This window comes from Leptonychotes weddellii, chromosome 1 (assembly GCF_054177405.1).
Source record: "Leptonychotes weddellii isolate Sample4059 chromosome 1, ASM5417740v2, whole genome shotgun sequence".
NCBI classification, from domain to species: domain Eukaryota; kingdom Metazoa; phylum Chordata; class Mammalia; order Carnivora; family Phocidae; genus Leptonychotes; species Leptonychotes weddellii.
Window position 1 is genome coordinate 132,960,654 of NC_138369.1, and position 27,055 is coordinate 132,987,708.

Genomic DNA, 27,055 nt, shown 5'->3' on the forward strand with positions numbered 1-27,055 from the left:
ATAAAGAAGATGTGGTCCATATATACAATGGAATATTACTCAGCCATCAGAAAGGATGAATACCCAACTTTTACATCAACATGGATGGGACTGGAGGAGATTATGCTAAGTGAAATAAGTCAAGCAGAGAAAGTCAATTATTTTTATTTTTTAAAGATTTATTTATTTATTTTAGAGAGTACAGGGATAAGGGGCACAGGGAGAGGGAGAGAGAGTCTTAAGCAGGCTCTATGCCCAGTGCAGAGCCCAGTGCAGGGCTCGATCTCACAATACTGAGATCGTGACCTGAGCCGAAATCAAGAGTCAGATGCTTAACCAGCTGAGCCATCCAGGTACCCCAACCATATGGTCTATCTTGGTGAATGTTCTATGTGCATGAAAAAAGTGTATTCTGCAGTTTTGGGATCTAATATTCTGTAAATGTCAATTAGGTTTTGTTAGTTGATAATGTTGTTTGGACCTTCTATAATTTTAGATTCTTTTTGTCTAAGCATTCTATCAATGTAAGAGGAGGGTTAAAATTTTCATCTGGGATCACAGGTTTTTCTATTTCTCTTCCTGTTTCTGTCAGGTTTTGCTTCATGAATTTCGATTCTGTTAGTAGATTATACTGGCATACATATTCCTCATTAATGATGATTTGTTTTCTTATTATTGTGTTATATCTCTTTCATCTCTTATAATGCATTTTGTATTGAGGTCTACTGTTTCTCATATTCCTGCCATCTTTCTGATGCTTATTCTTTCTGTGGTATATATTTTTCTATATCAGCATTAATTTCTCAGCTTAGAATTCCTGTGTAATATAAGTGGTATAAAGCTGGATATTTGCATTCTGTATACTCAGGGTAGGCCTGGAGTTTCCAAGTCCCATAGGTAAAACTTCCCCCTATTAAATGCTGAACAAACTACAACCCCCCTCACCATTTCCCTACATAAATGAGTAGAATTTTTCTAGAACTCTTTTATAGGAGTGAGCAGACTGCCATTTCTTGTTCCCCAGTCCTCTGTTCTTGTATAAGAACACCTGACCCTAGATCCTAATCCCTAGGTACTAAATTTGGGACTTAACACACCCTTGGGTTTTCTGAGTCAGCTCATAATTACCCTCATCTGTACTGCTTTGATTTATCTATGGTTTCTGGAGCCAGGATTTTTTTTCTTTTTTCTTGAGCTTTACTATTAAAAAAAAAAAAAAAGATCGTTATATTTTAGCAGACATTTCTAAGTGTTTATATGGGAGTAGGAACAGGCATAAATTTCATATGTATCTGCCTTTCCCCCCCCAAAAGTCTCTCCTTACATTCTCTATACTTTCCCCTTCCTTGAAGAAGGGAAAAAAATGAAATGATCTTCTCATCTTGGGATGGGAGTAAAGGAGGAGAGGAAAGGAGTGAACAATGTTGAATTAAAGCTTACACAAGATGGCTTAGGACACTGTTTCTCTTTAATCCACCTCGATTCTAGCCCTGCTGCCTTCCCAGGTCCCTACCCCTCTGCACCCACTCCTCCTGACTTCTCTCTTCCACAGCACCTTCCTGTGGGCTGAGAGTGGGCTCTCATGACTACTCCTTCCACCACAGATTACTCTCATGGCTTTGGAGGCCGCTATGGGATAGAGAAGGATAAACGGGATAAGGCAGCTCTGGGATATGACTACAAAGGAGAAACAGAGAAACACGAGTCCCAGAGAGGTGAGTTGGGGTTGGAGAGGAGGGAGGTCACACAGTAGCATAGAGCCCTCCTTCCTTCCTTTCTGGAAGCTGACACAGAGAACCTAGAATACAGAGGTGCAGATGTACAGTGGAGGTGGTGGTATAAAGGGTAAGTGTCTATATGTGTGTGTGTCGGGGGGAGAAACCAGGAAGGTAGAGAGGAATACAGCAAGATTAGGAGCAGGACAGAGGAGGCCAAAGAGAAGGGGTCACTGAGAAAAGGGTAAAGACAGGCTGGGTGATGACACGTGGGTGATTTGGCTATGAGCCTCACAAGGACAGAGAGGTCTCTCTCTGCCCTGGGACACAGGGGATGGCTGGAGGGCTCTCCTTATTTTTTCCAATTTCTTCCTTTATATTCCTTCCTTTTCTGTCACTTTTCTCTTTTTATATTTCTCTCTTCACATCTCTCTCCCATCCATTCTCTCTCAATCCTTTTCTGCCTCTTCCCATCCATGCTTCTCTCTATCCTCTGATTCTCATTCTTCCTCATCCATCTCTGTTTTTCATGTTCCTGTCTTCTGGTCTTTCTTCCCGTGATTCCTCTACCTACACATTCCTAGCATATGCTCTTCTTATGACTCTCAAAACTTTTTTTTTTAAGATTTATTTATTTATTTATTTGACAGAGAGAGAGAGAGACAGCAAGAGAGGGAACACAAGCAGGGGGAGTGTGAGAGGGAGAAGCAAGCTTCCCTCTGAGCAGGGAGCCCGATGCGGGGCTTGATCCCAGGACCCTGGCATCATGACCTGAGCCGAAGGCAGAGGCCTAATGACTGAGCCACTCAGGCACCTTCTCAAAACTTTTTGTCCTGCAGATTATGCCAAGGGCTTTGGTGGTCAGTATGGAATCCAGAAGGACCGAGTGGATAAGGTAAAGCACCAGCACACCAATGTCTTGAGAAGAGGTCCCTAAACTGCACCTTAAGTACATTGAGATAGGAAAAGCTAAGTGTCCTGAGGTGTCTTTCTACACTCCCCATTGACTACCTTCGGTATCTAATGGGCAAGTCTTCTGCAGCCTAAGCTTTAATTAAGAAGAGTGGAGGGAGTCAGAGAGACAAAAACACATAAACTTCAGGGAAAGGTGATGTTTGAAATTTCATTGATTCCTAGGTGTTGCTTAATTCAATCTATAATCTCCTCCCACTCCATTCACATTAGTTCTTCTTCATGCATTGGCTGGGGCCTTGCTGCATTCTAGGCAACTGCACTTAGAGATGTGAGATTCTAGGCACACTGAGCTTTCAAAAAGGGGATCTGAGCCCACCAGTTTAGAACTTCTTTACTGCTCTCTCTGCCACAAAATAACAATATTGGAATATCCTGTTTAACTATTGAGCATCAGATGGTGAGGGATACCTCCTAGAAGGCTCCAAACCCCAATACTGACTTTGGGTCATTACCGTTCCCTTCTCCTCCCCACACTGTGCATACTCTTCTCCTCCCTGCAGAGCGCTGTTGGCTTCAATGAAATGGAGGCCCCAACCACAGCTTATAAAAAGACGACACCCATAGAAGCTGGTAAGTCTTAACAATTCCTTTTCTCTATGTTCCTCAACCACCTCCCCCTTCTTGTTCCTTCTTATGCCTAGACTACCTCCTCCATGCCTTTAACTACCTAGACTAGCTGAGATAGACTTGACCATGCCCAGGTATTTCTAGATTCATTCTCCTAAAAAACTAGGTTAAGTGGATAGAGAGATAGAGTGACATTGGGAAGGAACCGTAAGGAAAGAACACAGGGAGGGAGGGATAGGGAGTCATCTGGGAAGAATACAGAAAGATAAGAGCTTGGGATGGGGGAGAGAGGGTAGGTGGTGGTTAGAGGGCATACAGATTTAAGGAATGTGGAGAGGAAAAGGATGCTAGTTAGGGGAACAAGGCTTATAACTTAGAAAGGACAAGAGTCTGAGACTGCATGGCCTGGCTATACGGAAATCTGGGCTTTATGTCTACATCCTCCTCCTATAATCCCCTTGTTCCTCCATTAGTACCTCTTTTCCTTTCCTCCCATGAGTTCCTCTCCATCCGCTCTCTGCCTGGATATTTAACCAATTCCTTTTCTTCCTTGGAGTGCCATCCACCACTCCGACCCCTGACTCAAGACAATCCTAATTCTTCTTGCCTGTGTCTGCAGCTTCTAGTGGTGCCCGTGGGTTGAAGGCAAAATTTGAGTCTATGGCTGAGGAAAAGAGGAAGCGGGAGGAAGAAGAAAAGGCACAGCAGATAGCCAGGCAGCAACAGGAGAGAAAGGCCCTGATAAAGATGAGCCATGAGGCTCAGCAGCCAGTGGACACTGTGGGAGAACCGGAGGTGCCAGCCCCATTGCCCAAGAAAATCTCTTCAGAGGTGAGTGGTTGGCCTTTTGGGGTTCACATCCAGGATCCCTTGCCCAGATAGGAGACTAAGGAGTCCAAATCATTGATAGAAAATAAGGCACAGGCCTCCCTGGTGTAAGGCAAAGTCTAAAACTACTATCTCTGTCTTCAGGAAGATTTCAGTCTGAGTGATTGGGCCTCATATATACCAAAATGTTGGGGGGGGGGGTGGGAATCCCAGATTTACATAAACCAAATTTGCATGTTTTGCTGTGTAGCCAGTAATTGCTGCAGGAACTAGAGGAAGGAGCTTTCACTTCAGGTTGGAGCCCATCTTGAGGGGTGGTTGATTTGGATTGGGTGGGTATTCCAGACAGTAGAGAAGAGGGAGGTTTGCATACTTACAAGAGAGATGCTTTATTCTCCCCAGGCCTGGCCTCCAGCAGGGAACTGTCCATCATCAGAGCCTGAGCCTGTGAGAACCAGTAAGGAACAGCCAGTGCCTGCCCTGCCCTTGAGGCAGAATCCCCCAGAGGTAAGTAGAGCCCCAAAGATTCTCTGCCTCTTTCCCATCTCCTCATGTCCTAGGAAGGTGGGCCATATGAAGTGACCAACCATCCTGGTTTGTCTGGTACTGTCCTGGTCTTAGCACTGAAAGTCTTGCATTCTGGGGACCACCTAGTCCTGGGCAGACCAGGACAGTTGGTCATCCTGCCTGTGGTATTCCCAACAATGTGTTTTTGCTTCAGTGTTTTCCCGGTCATTCAAGGAATCAGACTTGCTTTCCATTTCCCTCTCCTCACACCCTTTACATTTCCCTCCTATCACCTCTTGATAGGTGTTTTGAGTAGGTGGGTATGGGAGGAGCTCGAGGAATAAAGATGGATAAAAGACTGGGTTCCCTAGGGAAGGCTATTAGATGGAGGCAAGGATAGAGGGTAGAAGTGGTAGGATGGTGATGGGGGGCGGTCTTAGTAGTCCTCCACTGGGAGGTTGTAGAGGGGTAGCTCCTGGTGGGTAAAAATCACTCTGATCCACACCGTCTCTTCACAGGACGAGGAGCCCCCAGCTTTGCCTCCCAGGACTCCAGAAGGCCTGCAGCTGGAGGAAGAGCCAGTATATGAAGCAGAGCCTGAGCCTGAGCCTGAGAATGACTATGAGGATGTTGGAGACATGGACAGACATGAGCAGGATGGTGAACCAGATGGGGACTATGAAGATGTGCTTGAAACTGAGAATCCTTCTTGTCCCTCCACTCTGGCTGGTGAGTGGTCGGGGAGAAACAGCTCCTGAATGGGTCTAGTCCAGGGGAGGGCAAGAGGAAGAATTGCCCCATTTCCTAGAAGGACCTGTTTTCCTTCTCCATGTTGGTGAGACCATGTTTATATCTCTCATTATGCAGAATCATCTGGCTACCCAGCTGGGACTGGAGCAGGGATCTCAGCTATAGCCCTGTATGATTACCAAGGAGGTAGGTTTGGAGTGGCCTGAGGGGTCTGGTGCCTGGAGGCCCTTACTAGGAGAGAGGGAGATGGATTCTGGGGGTCAGGGAAGGACCAGCCTTGGCATCAAGAAGAACAGCCCCTTTCCCTCCCTGAGGTTTACAGTGGGCACAGGAATGGAAGGATTACTGTTTGACCATCCTAATATTCCATCAATTGCCTCCCCAGAGGGAAGCGACGAGATTTCCTTCGATCCTGATGACATCATCACTGACATTGAGATGGTGGATGAGGGCTGGTGGCGGGGACGTTGTCACGGCCACTTTGGACTCTTTCCTGCAAATTATGTCAAGCTCCTCCAGTAAATGGCCCTCCCTGTCTTCTGCACTGTGACTTCCCACGTCCAAAGTTGTTCTGCCTCCACCCATGCCCCATTCCTGCTGCAAGTGTCATGAGTTGCCTGATATTCTAGACAGACTTTCTTCTACCTCTCCACTAGGGGTTGGGACAGAGACAACATGAAGAAGGGGTCTCCTTCCACTCAGTGTCCTCTCTACCCTAGATGAGCTTATGCACGTTTATGTTGTGGTCCTTCCTCCTTCGCCATGAATCCTCCTTCAAATACCCCAAGTTCTGCCTTGCTCCGTTTGTGAGCTCTGAGCTTCCTGGTTTGTTTATATGGGAAGGTATGTCTAGATTGCCTGGTTTGCTTGGCTGTGCTATTTGCCCACTTTCCTTTTTTGTGGAGATAATTTTTTAATCTTCTCTCTGTTCAGTTAAATCAGAAATAAAGTGGGACTATGATTCATTTCTATGCTGAGGTAAATAGTACTTTTTATGCAGCCCTTAATGGCCCTTCTCTCACAGCTCCAATTCTCCTTCTGTCTTTCAGGCATATCTAGAAGACTCCCTCCTACCACTGCCCATTGCCCTGCACCCTGGATATCAAGGGTTGGGCCTTTTCCTTAGACTGTACCTAAACCCAATCCAAAACACATTGACCTGGAAAATGGCAGTAAGGTGGGGGGCCAGGGGACCAGGAAGTTCAACTTTTTTGGCTTCAGCAGTTGTGAGAGACCAGCCACCTTCTTTCTGGGAATAATGAGTACATTCTTTTAGGACATGATTCTTGAGGAAGAAACACAAATTAGGGGATTGAAAGGAGGAAAAGGGAGATTTGGCCAATAAAAAAAGACTAAAGCTAAAGGACCACAGGCTCCGATGAGGTATTAAGAGGATTTAGGGTCAGAGACAATGGCCTCTACTAGAGAAAGTTCAGGCTTCCTTGTAGCTGGATGACTGAAATTGATGGCCAAGTAGAGCAGATAGAAGAAACTTATGAGCATTCTTTCTATGGTCCAGGGCCAAGGCTAATAGGAAAAGAGGTGAATACATTTGGATAACTAGTGGTGGGCAAAAAGCAAATCATCAAGCAAATTATGGGGATGAGAAAGAATGAGAGGCCCAGACCACTGGGTTCAGCAAGGTCTGATAGGAGATCCTAGGCAAAATCAAAATAAAAGTCAGGGATTTGGGGCAAAGATGAAGAAAACAGTGGGATCAAGGCGCAGCTAGGATTAGTGACTGATATCCATAATTGCTCTAGGACTTCATAAAGTTGATGAGCTCCTCATGTGAGCACTGCATCCCTCAGGCTGATTCCTTGGTTTTTCTTTAAGACACACACTCCTTTGTTTCCACAATGACCTCTGTGCCAGTGAGTCACAAATCTGTCTTTAGACCTAACTTACAAGACTCACCCAGGTAGCCTTCCAGAGTGCAAAACAGCTTTTATTTCTGCTTCTAGAGACATTGGAATTTCCAGCATCCGGAGGCAAGTCACCAGACATATACGTAATCTCATTCTTCACTTCAGTTTGACTTGATATCACACATAGATCAGACTTTGACAGTGGTTTTCCTGTTACATCTCTAAGTCCCACATTGTTTTTCACTTTTCCCTTCATTATAAGACAAAAACTTCCTTTCTGCTTCAGTGCTACAGACTTCACCTTCCACGTCTGGCTGATCTCTACTCTGGATTGACTTCTTGGTGGTGATACTTATTAAAGAGTCTGTTCATAGACACCTCCCTGTCCAAGCTCCTATTCCTATTCCTTTTCACTCTGCTCAGCTGCTTCTTAATCTGAGGCCATGTCTAGCTGTCTTGCTTCTGTCAGGTAATTCTGCTGCTCATGCTACTCACCATGGCCTCATCTCATGAATCCAGTCAATTTTCTGTCTGATCCACAGTCTCTCTAAAAGGCTTCCTTTTTGCTCCAACTGCCCTCTCACCATAAAATGTGCTTGTTTGTGTAGACCGGTGGATACCTGTAGTACCCTGGTTTCCTGCAACATATTCAATTAGATATCTTACAAAATGTGTTTGATGATGTTGATCAATATTGCTCCAAAGGCAGCAACTAGGAAAATAAAGATGGACTGCAAGTGTGCAGCCCACAGAGCCATACGGGCAGTCTCCTGGCTGCTCTCCTGAACCCTGAGCTGCCCAGGTTGTGAAAGAAAACCCTCTGCTCTCTTCCTTTCTCTCTATTTCTCATCTGCCTAAGAGCAGCCCCTGATTTTCATCTCCCTTGGTCAATAGCTCCCTTTCTCTCTTTTTCTAGTAAGAGAAGAGACCCTGAGTGGATATCAGGAGCTTTCTTTCTCCAGATAGGAGGGAACTAGATTCAAAAGGAGAACTTTTCCTTTTTTCCCGCTTCAGTGTTCAGTTGTTTCCAGTTACTCATCTTCACTGAATAAAATCATAGCTCACACTCTAGTTGTATTTTTAGAAAATGGTGCCTTATATACAAATGTGAAATATAAACCAAGAAAAAAGGTTTAAGAAACAGAGTTACTTTACCAACTAGTACCAAGTGGTGCATGATAATGAAAAGATGAGCATATTTCTACTCTGGGACTTGCTCTAATACCTCCTTGACTCTTCTCACAAGTGTCTTCTACTTCATCTATACCAGCTCTGGACCATGTTCAGAGAGAGACCCAGGCAACAAAAAGCATCCATATTGACTAGACTCTTTCTTTTCGTTGTTGAATTCTTTGTTCTCTGCTTCCCCATAATACCTGGTCCCTTTTCCCTTCTTTCTCACTTGCTTGAGGACTGCTGGGAAAATGGCACTGATTCAGGTGAGAGGGAAAGAAACACAAGATAAATAGCTCAATATGCCCTGCTTCTGCTATATCTGGAGAGAGCTGAAAGGATGTATTTTTTTGCACATGACTTAAGGACATGAAGCCACACCAAACAATCAGCTCCATCTGGCTCCCAACTTAAAATCACATCTGTCTAAAACTTACCTAGTAAATAAAGAAGAGCTACATAAAATCATAACCATTGTAGATCATTATGTAAGATTTTGTTGTACTAAAAAGCTTATCCTAAGTTACTGCCACTGGTATGACATTGTTTAGGGTGGTTCTCAACCCAGAGTGGTTTCATTCCCAGAGGATATTTGGCAATGTCTGGAGACACTTTTGGTTGTTACAGCAGTGGGAGTGCTACTGGTATCTATTGGATAGAGGCCAAAGATGCTGCTAAATATCCTATAACACACAGGACAGTCCCTTACAACAAAGAATTATTCAGTTCAAAATGTCAGTAGTTCTGCGAAATCCTGCTTAAGGGGATGGCAGTTTCTATTATGTATTTTACTCTTGTTTTCATGAGTATTCACTGTTTGTCACCCAAGACCAACATATCACCCATTTCTGACAGACTGGAGTCATGAACAACAATAGGTAGGAGCAATTACAAGGAACTACTATGTGCAGGAGTGTTCCTTCTCATGGTCCCCCACCAGGTACTCGAGTGGTGTCTGGGACCTGGTGGCTGGTGCCACAGGAACTGCAGTGGGCCTTGTCTGGACTTCGCTGAACGTGTGATCTCTCCGGGCATGCATTCTTGCATGACGCTGAAGTTGGTGTTAGTGTCTTGTGGTCATCTCAGCTAGCTCAGGCTGGTGCCTATGCTTCCCTAATCCACACCTAGAATATAATTTTAAGAAGAAAAGAACCTTGACTCTTAGGTCATTTTTGACATGTTTAAAAGTAGGCTTGTGGCTTTTGGTGCTAGTTTTCTCCATTAATACAATGTCTCCTTTGGATTCTTCCTCATTGCGCAAGGCTGTCCTTCTATATATTGCCAAGATTCTCCACAACAAACTCTGCGACCTCATTTCTGCCTCTCATTCTTTGGCCTGCGGTGCCCTTGAGGCTGCTGTGCTCAGCCAAGGTTTCCATTTTATAGGGCTGTGCTGTGCTCGGACTTCCTGGGCTTACAGGCAGTGGAGTGACTAAAAGAAGACCTGGACTTAACCATCAAGATAACCCCAGCTCCAGAACCATCAAACCATGTGCCCTTCACCCTGGGTGCCCTGTGACGCACCTCAGTACCCACTCCTGCATTACCTGCCCCCTATATTTGTAAATGCTTATCAACTAAAATGTTCCCCACAAAAGCACAGGCCTGTGCTCGTTATGGAATTTCACTGCTCTCTTGTTTCCTAAGACTTGGGCTCATCTTTCAAGTGGCCTCAAGTTATCTATTTTCTCCTCAGACTGATTTGTTTTAGGAAAAAAAAAAAAGGGTGGGGGAAGGAAATAAGTTATCAGTATGGCCCTTATAGCAAGTGTACAAGCCATGGCTTGGGAAATTCTTAGACCTTGTGCAACTACTCAGGTTTAGGGCAGTGCACGTTCCAATACACCTAGATAAGCACGTATGCAGTTTACAGAAGAAAGTCCTCAAAATCACACTCTGTCCTACTTTCAGTAACCCAGAGGGTGAATCCAAGAATGGTGGCATCTGAATCTTTAGCAGGTGTGTCTTCCTCGTGGTCGGACTCTAAAGGTGGTGACTAAGCTCTCTCGGGCCGGCTCCTGGAGCTGACACATGCTGGTCAAAAGAACTGGGTCAGTCTTATGCTCTACAACATTGAAAGGACAGGCCTTCAGGTGTTCAGACATAGAGGCAACTTCATTAAACTCCCAGCTCTTGATTTTGGAGAAGAGGCTGCTGAACTGCCAGATCTGTTAGGAAACACGGAAGTTCAAAAGTGAACACTGGGGCAATACCCTCCGCTGGCTTTATTTGAAGAGTATAATACCTTTCTGTTCTTCACGTTCTTAGCTTCCAGAGAGTGTTTAGCGGCTGCTGCAGACATGTGTTAGCTCCTTCGTCAGCATCCAATTCCTAGCTCACCCTTCCAATTGATAATCTTCCCAGCCAGCCATGTAATTGGGTGGGAATGCTTACCACACACCCACCCCCTCCCACCAGCCACAGGGATCCATTCTAGAAAGACACATGGTTCACATCAGGACAATTCGTGCCAATGAGACTCTACCCTAGGACTTTTGCTTGAGATATCAAGAAGCAAATTCTCTTTTTCCCTCTGCACTTGAACTGTGAAACTTCAGTCTTGGGTGCTGCTGGCAGCCCCCAGGGACCACCAAGGGAGAGCTGTTGTCTCAGAATGGAGCCACTAGAGAGGAAGTAGAGGTAAGAAATAGAAAGTAAAAAGGTCATTTGGGGGCATTTTTGAGCTGCTAGATCAAACTTTGCCTGAGCCATTGCCTTTGGGAGAAAGTTCCCTTTATTATTTATGCCATGTTAAGTTGGTTTTCTGTTGCTTAAAACTAAAAGTATCCTAACTAAGAAGAGTCACACTAGAATAGAAACCTCAGGAGAAATCTAAGTGTCTGGCACAAAAACCCCTTTTGGCTTTTCCACCTAGGATGTGGTGGCAAAGTCACTAGTTTTAAAATCTGGCTATGAGGGTAGGCATAACCTAATACCGTACTTTCAACTTGACACTTTACCTTCAGTTTCTTATCATTGTTCCAATATAAGAAAAATGTTTCCGGGGATCTTAGGACTATTTCTGTTTTTACTTTAAAAAAGCCATTTTAATATAAGCATCCTTTAGCTCCAACTAAATTCTCTTTTTTCCTTTCTAAAGGGAAATTAGTTTGTCTCAAATGATATTCTGGAGTGGTCAGCAATCACTGAATTGGGAACAAACATGAGCCAAAAAATAATGGAATTTCTAATATGTAGATTATTTGCATCTGATTTTATGGAGGAAGATATTAGACGTTCTAGACCATACAGTTCCTGAGGGCAGGATCTCAGTCTTATTCATGTTTATCCCTAACGTGTGGATGGGGGGCAGTCAGTGTTTAGCACATGGATGCAGGCCTGGATACATGAAGGAGAGTCTCATAATTGTTTTTTGAAGAAGACTGCTCAGGGAATAAATAATGGAAAACATTTAAGATGTTTTAGACACAATCAGTGAAAATATGTGTAAACAACTGTAACTCTCCAGTGCCAGTTTGCACACACCCAAATTTTGGGAAGAAATTCAACAGTGAGGTTATGGAATATTGGCTGAAATGGGTACTATCAATTTGTGGTTCATATTACCACATATTTACCATGGGAAAGGATGCTAAGGGCATCTCATAAATGATGAATTAGGAGTTTCACTTTTGTATGGTATAAGCTAATAGAAGTTATGATGCAGTTCAGCAAGATTAGGAAAAAAGAATAAAATTTTTCCAAAGGGAAAGATTCTTTGATTTATACAGCATAATTTTTTGAGAAAGCAAATAGATATTTGAACCAGGAGAGATCAGTGGACTGAATTATTTTAGAATTTCAAAATGTCTTTAACAAAGGCAAAAACTGTTTTGTTGTTTTTTATATTAGTTGATATGGGACCGAGGAGAATTTGTTGGCATACTGTATCAGACTGCAGGCAGGAAACAGATGGCACACTTTAACTGGGTAATTTGAAGAGAATTAAAAAAAAATAACGATATACAAATGTGTGGGCAGGGTGTAGGGAAGCCACAGGATATAATGCAGTACCCGGGCTAGTAACAATCTAGAGTGTTAATACCCTGGGCCTGAAAGGGAAGAAGAAAGGAGGTCATTGGAACCAAGAATGAGTAATTGTGTGGAGAGAGTCACCTGATATAGTCACCTTCAGTGGAGGGACATGGTCAGTGCTAAGTGTCAAGGAGGGGAGAATGAATGCAGGGAGGAAGTCAGAAGAATAGATTTGCCAGCTCACTCTTCCTCCCTCCAATTTCCCACTGACACACTCCCATTAGATTAGCCCCGCTGGAAGCTGGAGGGTAAGGTGGCTGATTGAGGCAGGCTGTAGAGATCAGCCTCCTGGGGGACTGATCACAGTGGACTGGGTTGAAGAATGAGTCATGAGCAAACAGAAGATATCCAAGACACATACACTGAGATACACAGGTACCACCATCTGTATTGTCATTTATATGTCAATAGGTCTGTCTTGCCTACTAGAAGGACCTCCTTGAGTTCAGCGATTACGTCGTCTTCCCAGGAACCTAGTACAATGCCAGTGCCTAGTACAGTGCTTGGCACATAGAAAGCTCCTACTAAATAGTTGTTGAATGAATGAATGAATGAATTAGGGTTTACTTGCCTCTCTGTGGACTCTCCAGGAGGTGCCTCCATGAGAATACCTCTTCTTCTTCCACTGCAGGAGGACCATCCCTCTCTCTTGTAACAAAGTAGCACAGATATTTCTCATCAGCACAGACACCTGGGAAAGCTGGGACAGGCTGATGCTGTCCAAGAACCCAGCAATGTACTGCAAAACCTCCAGTGGCAGGCTGGTTAGACCATTCTGGCTTTTCCCTCCATGGCCTGAGAGATGGTTCTTCTTTGTCTCACTCAGCTCTGAAGCAACCTCTGGCTTGATGGCGAAGGTCTTGAGCTCCTGACTATAGATCACCTTTGCCTTTTGCCCTGGGGGACGGAAATGGTTTTGAATAAATGTACATCCCAAGTAGGCGAGAGGGCATCGATGCTGGAACCAGCCATTGAGACATGACTGAATGTCTGTGTGGACATTCTTGAAATGTAGGGGGAATTCATCCCTCCTGAAGAATTTGTTGCAAGTGAAAGTGAAGGCAGAGCTGCTCTTGTTGTGTCTCCTAGTCACACACTCACTGTGGAGTTCCACATGGAGCCCCCCTGGGTAGGCAGTGGTTAGGAGGTCAGCCAGCACTGTACCAGAGGAAAATTGTTCTGGCTCAAAATTGTATGTCTGTGTAGCAAAATCCATGAACAGCCCATCAATGCTTCTGGACTCAGAGATGACATGACCTTTAAGTTCTCTTTCTAAAGCACACAAGAGTGTGGTCTTGATGAGATCTGATTTGGGTAGGTCCTCCACCGTAATCCCTAAATCCGAAGTGTCTACTGCCTTGTGTTCACTTGGTTTACAACTCAACATGGCATCTCCAACACGAGCCCGCTTCCCACAGTAGCTCACAGGAACTTTGAAGGTATAAACTGTCTTCACTTCCTGAGCCTCAAGGTTGCCATAAACAAAGTCTCTCTCCTTAGGTGTGCAAGCGGGCATCTGACCAAAGTGAATAAGCATCCTCCCGTTGTGCACCAGATACATATTATAGTCTTTTGCATCCACAGCTGTTTTCAGTCTTTCCAGAACACCATCCTGCCAAGGGGCGAGCCCTGTCGTTTCCAGGGCTGCATGAAAGTCCTGCTGCTTCTGGTTTTCCTGCAGTTCTTTCTCTTTGAGAGCATCCTCTCCTACCATGTTATTGTCGCTAGAAATCTGTTCTTTCCCTGGGCTGTTTCCACTCTTGCTCTCACAGCCTACTGATGAGCTTGTTAAAGCAGAGGCTGCATGCTCTTTGCTGAATATGTTTTCCCACTTGTCAAACTTGGCTAGGTCCATCCCTTTTTTGGTTTTGGCTAACACCTCTCGTTCTTCTTGACTCAGTTCTGCCATCTCTCCATTAGTTGCTGATAGAGATCCATGTGGTACCAAACTGGCTTCTGCCCCACCCACTGCTCCTCCCATTTCCTCCCAGCTGGCTTCACCATTCACAGTAGGTTCCTCCTCGGTGGGCTCTCTAGTTTCTGGGAAAAGTTCTACCATTTTCAAAGATCTGAAAAGGACCTTCTGGTCCTGGAGGGCCAGAGCTGTATCCAAACACTCCTCACTGGGGGTCTCTTTCATGATGTTCTCGTGAAGGGTTGTTTCAGAGTCCACATTTGGCCAGCGATTCCACTCCATGGAGCAGCAGACCACACTGGCAGGGCACACTTGCAAGTGCTTGGCCAGCTTGTGGCGGGACATGGAAAGGGGGCAGCCATATTCGGAGTTGAGGCACGGAACCTCCTCTAGAGGGCAGAGGAGCTCATGCTCTGCCTCTTTGCACATGTGGAAGGTGGCCCCACAGGATAGGTGGCAGTTTATCACCAGACAGGAGACATCAGGCTCCACAGGAATGTGGCAGTGCCGGTTAAAGCATTTCTCACAATGTCTGTGCTGCCCAGGTAGAGGCCTGCGTGCCCTGCCCTAGAGACATCAATGGCAAGGAGAAAGAGAAAACAAACGGGGAAGAGGAGTTCTATGCATGTCTGTGACTGTGTTTTAATTGACTTATTTCCTGTTTATACATGCTTATTATGGGAACCTTGGACAATCTAGAAAATCATAGAGAAGGAAGCAAAATCACTCATAATCCCACAACCCACGAATAACAACTACCAACACTTTTTTCTTCATTTTCCAGTAGTTTATTCTATGTATATAGTAGATGTGTTTGGAATAGAAAAAGAAAAAAGCTGACTGTAATGGACTACACTGTTGATAATTGTTTTGAGTTGTGGATTATGGGGGATTTATATGACCCCATTAATACTATGAATACAGTTCTGCATTCTGCTTTGTAACTCTCTATTATAAAATGAGACCATACTGTTTTATTAATGATTCTTTGCAAACTGTCTTCTTAATGGTAGTGAACATTCCAGAGTGAGTGTGCTGTCATTCATTTAACCAGCTATCTCCCCAGTGCTGGGAAGACAGGGGCCATGTCTAGTTTTGTTCACATCTGTGTCCCAGCACCTGGACCATCACAGGTACTCAATTTGCTGAAGGAAGGAATTATCAGCCATTTAGTATATTGCTGGATGTTTGGGTTTTTCATTTTTAAAGTTTAACTAAAAATCTCTGCTCACAAATCTTTCTCAGCTCTCTGCTTTTCCCCTACTCCATGTCAATTTCTTCTAGATTCTGCTCTAACATTGCTGGTTTGGCCTAAAGTCAATAAATATCATCAAACCATTAGGGCAAATCTGCCAGCTGTTGGGCTACGGTTAAATGAAGCCAGCCAGATCTGGACCCCTGAAAGACGAAGATCCAATAAGCGCCTGGTACTTACCATAGCTTCCTAATTTCTTCTTGCTTTGTAAATCTAGGAGAAAACATGAAAATATAAATGATTAGTAAGAAAAGTGTTTTGGTTATGTGTATGAACAGGAGTCAAAGAGACTTTGCATACTCTTATTTAAATCCTTTCACCACCCTGGAGATAAATGTCATTGCCCATTTTATAGTCCAGGAAATGGAAGCTGGAGAAGTTAAATAACTTGTCCAAGGTGATAGAGTTGCTAAGCCATGGAATCATGGGCAATGTTGGCCCACACTCTTCTCACTGACCCACAATATCCTCTGATGGGCATCTTACCAGCCATGGGATGTATATGTTCTGCTTCCTGTAACTTTTCTTCATTGTCTACCAACCATTATCCTGACATTCCACCCATCCATACATCCCATCACTGCCACATGCTCTTCCTGCCCAAGTTAACCTTCTAGCTTTCTCTCCCACTAGAGCTTCATGCCCACAACCTGATATCCAGGTTGGTCTGGGGCAGTGTACAAGTGTCTGTGATATATCTACCAACTGTCCTTCACCATGGTGAATTCAGCTGCACCACGGCTACAGCAGGGGTCAGACCTCAAGGGCCCAGAGTCTGGCTGAGTGGGGACTCTAGCAAGCAGAAGAGATGCCCTGCCTTCAGGAGAATCTAGCTCCTTGTCTGGTCAATTGGTCCCATGTGGGAATTTGTTGTCAGATCATCTGATTTTTCCAGAGAAACTGGGGATACAGATTTTTGTGAGTGGTGGGATGGTGTAGTGATTAGGAGGCAGACTATATAAAATTTAACCCAGCACTAGGAGTCAGTAGTTGTGAAACTTTGAAAAAGTTACTTAATGTCCTTGTTCATCATTTTCCTCATCTGTAAAGGGAGAATAATAATAGTACCTATCTCATAGTGCTGTTGTGGGGAGTAAATGATTTAAGTACCTGAAACTCTTAGAATGGTACTTGTCTCATAGACTTGATGTATGCATGTTTGCTATTGTAAAATAAGTGTTTTATATGTAATTATGTTGCAAAATTTTTGTTACATAAAGTATCAAGGTAAAAATCCTTGGAATTTTGAAGTTGGTAACTAATTTAATTTTTCTAAAAAACCCCTCTACTTGGACCAAGGAAAAACATGTATGCAAGTTACATAGGATCTGTAGCTTGCCAGTTTGCTGCACCTGGTCTAGAGAATTTGTAGCATAATGTCGGCACTGTGTTAGTCTGGGATGGAGTGGGGTGGGGTGGGTAGGTGGGGTGGAATTAGCACCCAAAAGTCAGAAAATGCAAGTATTTTGTAATTTTATTTTATTTTACTTTAGGATTTGTTAGTTCATTCTGGGTGAATTTTCCTTCAACTTTTTAAAAAATTTCAAATACATAAGAAAGGTGAAAGAACGTATACAATGAACATCCATGTACTCTACCTAGATCCAAAAGTTAACATTTTGCCACTTTTGCTTTCTCTCTCTCCCTCTCTCCACACACACACACACACACACACACACAAACACACACACACAATTTTTGCCAAACCACTTGAAAATAAGTTGCTGTTATCATGACACCTCATCCCTAAGTACTTCAGCATGTATTTCCTGAGACTAAGGACATTTTCCTTTGTAACTGCGATAACATTATCTCACCTAAGAAAACTAAAAAATATTTTCTAATATTACGTAATCTGCTGTTTGTGTTCAAATTTATTCAATTGTCCCAAAAATGCCAAAAAATATCTTCTATACTTTTTTTTAAATTTTTAAACTTTTGAGCCAGGATCCCTTTAAGGTCAACTTATTACGTTTGGGTGGCTAAGTTTTTTTAAACTCTTTCAATTTGGAAAAGTCCCCTCAACTTTTTTTTTTTTCAGAAGAGACAGCCTAAGTCTCAAGGAAATTATATTCTGATTTGTTCATATATTCGTTTGTTCATCCACTCCTTCAGCAAACATTTGTTGATTACCTGCAGTGTGCCAGTAAGGGAGCATAAGCCTCACCTGGCCTGCTTGTTTAAGTAGTTCTTAAACACCTTTACTCAGTAGAATCAGCTGTGATGCTTGTTAAAGCTATAAATCTGCACTATAAAAATGGCAGCCACCAGCCACATGTGGCTACTTAAATTTAATCAAAATGGAATAAAATTAATAATTCAGTGCTTCAGTCATACTAGCTACATTTCAAGTTTCAGGTGCCACATATGATTAGTAGCTACTCTATTGGACAACACAGCATGGAGCATTTCCATCTGCATAGAAAGTTCTATTGGACAGCACTGCCATGCTGGCTGTGCCTCTGACTTAAGTGAGGGGTGTGTCTGGAATTCACATCCTTAACACCTTACCCATCTGATTCTTATGCACTGGGACTACCGAGTGTGAAAGAGGATTGTGGCAGAGAGTTCTATATCCCTAAAAGCCTGAATCAGGAGGCAGGTGAGAAGTTGCAAGTGAGAACATCAAACAGATTCAGGGCCCAGGAGAAGATAAATGCAGGTGTTAAAGCCAGAGAGGGAATTGAGCAGAGCAAAGGGCTGTGAGGGCAGGACTGAGATGGAGCAGAATAGGATCGGGCAAGAGGACATCTTCTGGATGCAAGAGTCCAGCTACTGGACCTTCTAACATACAACTAAGCATTCAGTTAGGCTCCTGCTATATTCTAGATTGATCACTCCCGGGTGTGGGGGGAGGGGAGGGGAGTCCACTGAAGACTTACTGTGAAAATTCGTAAATGAGAGGCTAACGCATCTGGAATTATTTGGTGCTCAATAAGGGACCATTTAACACTGTGACTGGGGTGTTAACCAGCAGTGGAGGGATGGCATGGAAGGACTTAGAGCAAGAAACTACTTCGTGGACAGTGCGATGAAGCTGCAGGGGTAGGACTGATGGTAGTGGAATTAGGCAAGATGAGACAGAGGGCAGGCATCACAAGGAAATCACAGCATTTTTGTTTCTGGCTGGAGATGGGGAAAAAAGAGTCAAATCTGATGCCAAGATTTTGAACTAGGAATAGAGAATATTGCATGTAATTCTGAGAAAAACAGAAGTCTGAAGAGGGAATTGTTTTTTTTGGGGGAAAGATGAGCCCCACAAGTTTAATACAAGTTGCTTAAGGTGATGACAGACCATGTGGATGGTAAGATGAGGACAGAATGGAAAGATGCAGATTTGAGAATTATTCACTTAAAAGTGAAAGAGGAAGCCATAACTGGGGAAAGAAGAACACAGGATAGGCATCTGAGCCATGAAGTACATAGCTGAGTATGACCACTTTCAAGACAGTAGGGAGAAGTAAAGCTGGAGGAGAGACCAGAGAGGGAAGAGTCAGAACCATGTGGCCTGATGTAAGGGAAAGTGTGAGCAATAGCCTGGAATGCTGCCTCAAGATGAAGAACAATGCTAACAATGCCACTTCTCATGGCAGGTCCCCAAAGAGCTCTTGCCAGAGCAAATGTGGCATTTCAGTTGTGCAATGGGACCCTTGCCATTCAAAATGTGGTATTTGCTTAGAGGGGAGAGGGAAGCCATTAAACACACATTCCAATATGAACAGGGCCTGTGCCCTGGCTGGGAGAGTGTGCTCATCTGCTTTCTATGCATAAAAGACACTCACGAATAAAGATGGAGTCTGGATGATTCAGAGTCCCCTACTGGTTTTTAGGTGGGAAAGAAGAGGCAGATCCCAAATGGAATACAGCTACAAGAAAGAAGCTACCAGCAGCAGGAATGTTCAACTTCTTATTTGCCAGCCTGGCTCTGTCACAAAGTTGAGCCTAGTTTCTGGGAAGGGAAAAGCAGGTCTAGCTAGTTCTGTGTGCTTTATATGTGTGTAGTGAAAACTCTGCCCCAGCTGCAGGGATATGTCTGGCTGGAGGGACAGTGGTGATGAACTCTAAGCCTAATGATTTCTTAACCTTCAGCATTATAAAGAATGGTTCTTGTGAACAGTGCTATTGAAGCTGGAAACATTTGTGGTGGAGCCCTGTTGCTCTCCATGTCTTTGATGTTATTTGAAAATATCCCTTTAAGAGAAAAGAAAAACAATGCACACAGGCAGCAAAGATGCTGTTTCTTTTGTTTGTTTTGTTTTGTTTTTAATTATGCTATTTAAAGATCTTCTGCCAGGCTCTGGAAATACACCAAATAAGTGACTTTGAGAGAGGACCTGTGCTGAGCAGAAAGACACAGTAAGTGGAGGCCACTCTTTGGAGAAATTTGACAGTGGAGGGGAGGATAAAGATAAACATAACCTAAGGGCATAAAAAACCCATATCTGAAGCTTTTGTTGTATATGTAGGGGAAACTGTTCCCACTGAGATAAAGGACGATCTAAAATTCTTGATTGTCTAGTTATTGCTGGGTAAGCAATGTGACCATTGCCCTGGTTTGCCTGAGACTCTTGGTTTTAGTTCTGAAAGTTCCAGATCCCAGGAAACCTCTTATTCCCACACAAACTTAGATACTTGATTGATCATCTTAGGTTGTAGCCAGTTGGTCTTGCCCCAAGATGATCAAATTATATATATCATCGGTTATCTTGTGACATAAGATGCCTTGTTCTCCTAATCTCCATTCTAGTGCAGTGTCTGGGTCCCTATCCTCCACAGTGTTTGTCTGACTTTCCTAGATGGAGTGATTTTTCTACACTTTGGATGTCAGGGAGAAAGAGTAGTAAGATTTTAGTGCCTACCATGTTCTTTACATGACATCTCACTTAATCCTCACAATGGCCATGAGACGTGGGTTTTACCCTTTCCGTTGGAACACAAAGATGCCTACACCCCTACAGTGGAACACAAAGACGCCTAAGTTTATCTGGTTTCAAACTCTGTACTCTTTGCTATTATCATACTGCGTCCCTCAGAGACCCACAAAGACATGTGGTCTATCCCCATGATTTGGGAAGAAAGCAAGCCCATGACTAGAGCCCATCAGGCAGAGCCTCTCTTCCTCCAGTTGGGCACAGAAAGGTATATACACCTATAATCTTTCCGGATTGTAGATGATCTGGATGATCTTCATACATAGGAAGTTCATAGAAAGCACCTTCATCCCCATGATTCTTTTGTTGTTGTTGTTGTTCTCTGGGCCACATCCCATACGTGCCCCATCTGAATAGAGGAAATACGAAAAGTACCCAGGTCCCATGGCTTCGCATTGGAGGTAGCACACATATGAAAGTAAGTTTTTAGGGTTAAAATCTCTAATATAATACAGATTCTGAGATTTAAACTGAAAAACCTACTAAATTAAAGCACATACATTATAGAAACTCTTCACTGTGGAAAAAGTTGACAAAATTCTATGCCTGAAACAACATATTTTTATCCAGGTGCCATTTCCTCCTTTAGTTTCTATGCCCCTATGTTCACCTTTAAATTCTTACTTCCTGTCTGAAAAGGCAATACGTTCCCTCCTCTTAAAAATGAACTTCAATAAAGTCTATGGTCAAAACACTCTCTGAAACACTCTCCCCAAAATATGTTTTAAAGTTCCCCTGGATAGAGGAGATAGCAGTCAAAATAATAAAATTTAAACTTAAATAGTTTTAAAAATCTACACAGAACTAGATTTTACTGGTTGTACTGGATGCAGTTTGAGTGGAATATGAGTAGATGGAAGGACCAGGTACATGAGTTTAAGGGATGGATATTTCTTTACAGAAATAGGGGATACTTTAGAACCTAGCGAGAGAGAAACATTTGATACAGGTTGTGGTGCTGTGTGGACCACTCAGAAAGGAGTAAGGTAAGTGAAAGAAAGGTGAGTTAGCTAGAATAATGGCCCTTAAAGTGTGATACCCTGACCCACAGTGTCAGCATTATCTAGAAACTGGGTAGAAATATAAATTATTGGACCCTACCAAATCAGACCTACTGAATCAGAACAACTACATCCAACTCATGCTGTTGTAAACTCAAGATGCCTACACCCCTGAGAACCACTGAGCTAGAAGCTGGTTGATTTTGTGCTCCCAATCACAAAGGAACTAGCATAAGGCCCTACACAGGAAGGGTCTTCCTTCCTACAAGTTAGGTAGGAAGGCCAGTTAGGTAGGAAGGCCTTGGGGAAAGACCCAAAAGGGCATTGGGCACTTCTGGGACTGCCTGGGTCCCAGCACCATCATTGCTTATCCAGTCTGGTGCAAAAGACTATAATCAGCCTCACCCCTCCCATCTGGTGCTCTGTACCATATTCACCAGCAGAAAGAGTGATTTCAACAACTTTTTAAAAAAAAATTTTAGTTAACATACAGTGCAATATTGGTTTCTGGAGTAGAATTCAATGATTCATCATTTACATGTAACATCCAGTGCCCATCACAACAAGTGCCCTCTTTAATCCCCATCACCCATTTAGCCCATCCCCCACCCACCTCCCTCCATCAACCCTCGGTTTGTTCTCTATCATTAAGAGATTGAGGCATCTTTATTTCCTTGGTGCAGGTTTGTCGTTTTTATTATTTACCTATATACATTATTCTGTTCATTAAGGAAAAAAAGAAGGTGTCCGTTGAAATTGGCTTCTCTCGCAATGGGCTGCAGAGTCAGTTCCCCTTAAGGGAGGTTGTTGGGATGGTGTGCTCAGGGATGAAGGCCATCAATGAAGCAGAAATTATCTGGCCAGGAAAGTGTGTTCAGGCGGGAAAAGAGCTCTGACTGGAATATCAAGGGAGAACAAAAATGTTCCCCAAGGAATGTACAAAATAGTTTCTGAGAGACTGAGTATAGCTAACAGGCTCCAAGCACTGTTTATTCAATAGGATTGAAATGAATGAAATTGAATAGAACCCTAAAGAAAGCAGCATTTTGAAAGAGCTGTGAGAGCAGTTTGAAACAAACTTAGGAGGAAAGTGTAATGATGTCAAATGTATGCTAATTTGGGGCTTTTTTTTTCTTTTTAGAGAGAGAGAGTGCACATGCATGTGAATATGGTTGGGTGGGCAGAGGGAGAGAGAGAATACCAAGCAGGCTCCACGCTCACTCAGCACAAGCCTGACCCTGATGTGGGGCTCAATCCCACGGCCCTGATATCATGACCTGAGTAGAAATCAAGAGTCAGAAGCTTAACCAACCGAGCCACCTGGGTGCCTCCCTGGGGCTTTTTTTTTTTTTTTAAGGAAGAACGAGAAATGTTTTCAATGTTATTAGGTGAATGTAGCCTTAACTGAATGGAAAAGACTTCTTCGGGCTTGAGTTATAATAGACACTCAGCTGCCAGAATTGTTTTCCGGAGGTTGTAGTACTTGTTCTAAATCCTTACAGTCATAAATCAGAAATCTGGATCAGGCACAGAACCATAAATCCTCTGCTCTGCAGCTCCTGAATCTTCAATGTGTATAGGAATCACCCGGGCAATCTTCTTAAAACGCAGATTCTGATCTGGTAGGACTGGGGTGGGGCCTGAGAGTCTTCCCATATATAACATGCTCCAGACAATGCTGATGGTCCGAGGACCTCCCTTGGAAAGGAAAGTGTCTAGTTTAACCTCTTCATTTCCTGCAAGAGAAACTAAGGCCCAGAGAAGTAAAGCGTCTTGCCCTTGCTTCTCACCTTGATGTAATAGTGAGAATTCCTTGGAAACCACATGCCACACAGAGCTACCTGTGAAGCGGTGGTGGCCAAGAGCACGTGGGCAGCCTAGATGGTACCGAGGGCAAAACAGGACAGAGTCTGGAAGAATGAAGAAGAGGTGGAGCCTGAGTGTCACCGGCCAACAAGGTCACGAGAAGGCCTATAGCAGGTATATTTAAATCCCTGACACAAGCAAAAGAGAATGGGATTAACAGATAATGGCTTTAACATTCGTTACTATAATTTTAAAATTAGTAGGCAAACAGGGTTGATGTCAGGGAGATATTTTTAGGCAAGGGGCCCTTTCAGCACCCCTCACATGATGTCAGCAACTAACTATTTTGCCTCCTCATGTGGCTGGCCCTGGTGATAATTATTTATTCCTGAGCTTTAACTTCAGTGGAAGTGACAAGGTCAAAAGTTAAAGATCAGAGATATTCTTTAACTCTTAATCTGTTACCCAGCCAATTAATTAGTTACTTTAATTATATATTGTTAAATTGTTCCCCTGTTATGGAGATATTTAATTCTAAGGAAAGAAGATGTATAAAGTGAAATACTAAAATAATTCCTTGGAGATTTTAACACAACCGTTTAGTTGGCTGGCGACAATTCCCACATCTGGGTCCATAATCTGGGGCTTCTGGGCTATGATTCCAGCATTTTCATTATACCCTAGTTAATTCTCCTATCTGGTGCTTCTGATATTAGTATCAGTATTTTAAATTACTGCATTGTATTGGCCACAAAAGTGCTAATTAGCCAGATTATCTAGGGGTAGCTGTAAGTCAGCCTGTCTGCTTAGCTATCCTAAATCAACATGCCCCAGTCTCACTAGGACAGCATCCCAGCATATACCTTGAAGACCTTGTGCCACGGAAATCCTGACAAAATGACGTGAGGCAATGATACACAATGCACTGTGCCTAGTGTATGTAACCTAGACATCAACAGCGCAGTTACGGAATACGTCTGGAGGTTACAGAGCAGGAAGGAAGGAATCCAGGTGTTACGGTATCAGAGCAGCTCTCCTTTTACTTGGCATTGGTGGCTTTAGCCTGTAGACCGCAAAGTTCAGAGTGTACAGAATCCCTTTTGCTGCATAGGCCACTTCCTAGGATGTCCTTAGCTGACCTATGAACACTAAAGTGAGGCCCAGAGAGAAACAAAAAAATAAACACTTTCCCCTTATCCCTGACAATTTATTTGTGCATGCAACACTACGCAGTTATTTCAAAAACTAGAAATAACCTACATTTTAAAGCTTTCCATACCTCAAGTATCGTTAATCATTTTCCTTTTGTCCCTCTGGACGTGCAAGCTTCAAGTTTGTAACAATTTTTTGGTTTGCATGCAAAAGCCTGTATAAGTTTTTCAACTTGCAAAATATTTGCACTTCTATTCCATGGGTGCATTTTGGATTCAAGAGATTTGGGGAGGAGAGAACCACATTTAGGGAATATTGTTAGAGAAAAACAGGTCTTAGGCTCTACAGGCAGAGTTTGAATAGCACACGCAGTGAATAAAACTGTGCTCTGTTAACCAGTGGCGTGACACAGGGGATGGAATTTAAGGTACATAAAATGGTCAATGTACGCAAGAACGACTTGCAGTTAACACAGCCAATGTTGATTGGTGAAAAGATCACAGCATTTGGACTTTAAAAAGTAGAAATCCTGGGTTCTAGCCCTTCCATCTATTTCCTCACCACCTCCTCCACCCTCCCCTAAGTCCCCACCACCACTGGGTAACTTCAGAGATCCCACATAGCCCCTTTTGTTGGTTGTAAAGGAAAGAATGTAAGCTGCCCGAAAGCAGGGGATTTCTTCCTGCTCCAAGATTTTAGATTTAAAACAAGAGTTTACATATGGCTGGGTCTCATTCTCAGAGCCAACCGCTTTCTCCACCACAGGTAACTAATTTGCTTAACCATCTTCTTGCTCAGAGCAAAAAGGTGACGTGCAGCTCAGCCTCTGTCTCCACGTTCACCACTCCAAATGTCTCCTTGGCTCACCTGCTCACGTTTGAAAAACTTACCTTAATGGCACGGGCTGAGTCAGCATCTGCTGCACCTGTGTTCCTTGACTGAACAAGCCGATTGCAGGAAGCAGCTGGGGGTGCCTCAGTCCGCTGCAGCAGAGGACAGAGTTCTGTTGAGGAGGCAGGGGAAGCAGAGAAAACTTCAACAGAAATAGTTCAAGTGTTTCGAAGTTAAAAATAAAACTATATCACAAGGGGCAATGTGACCAGGCTCAGCTTACGATTTTTTTCTTTCCCCCGTATTTATCAACACTTGGGTCTCCATTGGAGTAGCATTTAGCCGGGGAAGCCGGAAGGGAAGTGAGCTTTTACATCAATAGGGTTTCTTTCCCTTGAGGAAGGGAGAAAAGCCATTTAAGAAGGATCATTTTCAAGGCCAGAGTGGCCTCTCAGACTCTTGTGCGTGCAGTCAGCAGATCCAGCTGTGCTCGCTGTGGCTGGTGGAGCCTTCAGGCCAGGAGGCTGCTCTAATTATAACCATGCTTTTCACCTAAACCCATCACTGGCTGAAGCAGCAACTTGTGCAAGCGACATGCGGTCCTGTTTCTGTTTCTCCTATTTCTTGTCATGACAAGTAAGTGGCTGTCCTCTCCTGGCCCTCTGCTTCCCCCCATGGCAGGGAAAGGGAGGGTTTGTAAACCAGAAATCAGACGCAGAGTGAGCCCAGTGTGAGAGAATTAGAGGCGGTCAGCTTTCACTTAGTCCAACTGCCTTTTTTTACAGATGAGGAGCCATAGGGTTTAGAGAAGTGAATTGTCCATTCAAGGTCACACAGCTGGCTAGTGGAGGAGCCAGGGGAAAGACTCGGGTCTTTTTTTTTTTTTTCTCCTTCTTCTTAAAGAGAGAGAGGAAAAGAGGGAGAGAGAGAATCCCAAGCAGACACCCCGCTGAGCGCGGAGCCAACACCAGGCTCAGTCTCAGGACCCTGACATCATGACCTGTGCGGAAACTAACAGTCCGATGCTTAACCAGCTGTGCCACCCAGGCACCCTGCCTCGGTTCTTTTAACTCCGAGTCTGGTGCTCTTCTTTACCTCCTCTTCAAAGAAACTCTTTCAGCTATCTTTTGAGGAAAGAAAATATATAATCCTGGCTTTGCTAATCTATGTATGTGACCGAGTTACTTACCCACTCTCTACCTCAGTTTTCTCAGTTGTGAAAGGGGATGATAATACTTGGTGTGACTATGTGTTAATAAGCTAACACATTAATGCTTTAATATATGTAAACCACATGAATGATGTCAGCACATACCAAGTGTTCACCAATGCTGTTATTTGAATATATGGACTGAAAACAGGTACTGAATTCTGGTGCAGTTAACAGACACTGAATTCCCCTTTTCCCTGGATTCGTCCATGCATGTATGTCTATGTAGGTACACTTGTTTGGGGTGAACAACTAGCAGTTGAAAATTATAAAAATTTTACATGCTGATCTTGTATCCTGACACTTTGCTGAACTTGTTTATTAGTTCTAATAGTTTTCTTATGGATTCCTTAGGATTTTCTATATACAGAATCATGCCATCTGTGAATAGAGGTATTTTTACTTCTTCCTTTCTAATTCAGATGCCTTTTATTTCCTTTTCTTGCTTGACTGCACTACCTAGAACTTTCAGCACCATACTGAACAAGAATGGGGAGAGTAGCCATCCCGAATTTGTTCCCTGTTTTTGATCTTAGGGGAGAAGCATTCAGTCTTTT

General features: G+C 43.5%; 2 protein-coding genes across 3 annotated transcripts in view; one reads left to right on the forward strand and one right to left on the reverse strand.

Annotated features, from left to right (window-relative positions):
- HCLS1 (hematopoietic cell-specific Lyn substrate 1) overlaps positions 1–6,292 on the forward strand; it is a 27,041-nt gene extending 20,749 nt beyond the window's left edge. The window contains exons 7-14 of the mRNA XM_081833182.1: positions 1,584–1,694; positions 2,534–2,589; positions 3,170–3,239; positions 3,856–4,067; positions 4,467–4,571; positions 5,090–5,300; positions 5,439–5,507; positions 5,707–6,292. Coding sequence (XP_081689308.1) covers positions 1,584–1,694; positions 2,534–2,589; positions 3,170–3,239; positions 3,856–4,067; positions 4,467–4,571; positions 5,090–5,300; positions 5,439–5,507; positions 5,707–5,843 — 971 coding nt within the window. The 3' untranslated portion in view covers positions 5,844–6,292. The remainder of the gene's footprint in view (positions 1–1,583; positions 1,695–2,533; positions 2,590–3,169; positions 3,240–3,855; positions 4,068–4,466; positions 4,572–5,089; positions 5,301–5,438; positions 5,508–5,706) is intronic.
- Positions 6,293–7,248: 956 nt separating this feature from the next.
- On the reverse strand, positions 7,249–25,889 carry FBXO40 (F-box protein 40). Of its 2 annotated transcripts, none has more exons than XM_006731940.3 (5): positions 25,572–25,889; positions 25,348–25,460; positions 15,748–15,780; positions 12,969–14,879; positions 7,249–10,530 (listed from the first exon to the last, which is right to left on the reverse strand). In XM_006731940.3, exons 3-5 carry the CDS (start codon positions 15,748–15,750, stop codon positions 10,315–10,317), a joined length of 2,130 nt encoding a protein of 709 aa, XP_006732003.2. In that variant the 5' UTR covers positions 15,751–15,780; positions 25,348–25,460; positions 25,572–25,889; the 3' UTR covers positions 7,249–10,314. The 2 variants fall into 2 exon arrangements, with proteins under 2 accessions (XP_006732003.2, XP_081689301.1); XM_081833175.1 differs by having other exon boundaries at positions 25,348–25,490.
- Positions 25,890–27,055: the final 1,166 nt, after the last annotated feature.

Excerpts from the sequence above, each read along its gene's own strand:
- FBXO40 (XM_006731940.3), bottom strand. Across the intron at positions 10,531-12,968 it reads CCTGGAGAGTCCACAGAGAG|ATCTGGCAGTTCAGCAGCCT; the intron begins GCAAGTAAACCC and ends GTTTCCTAACAG.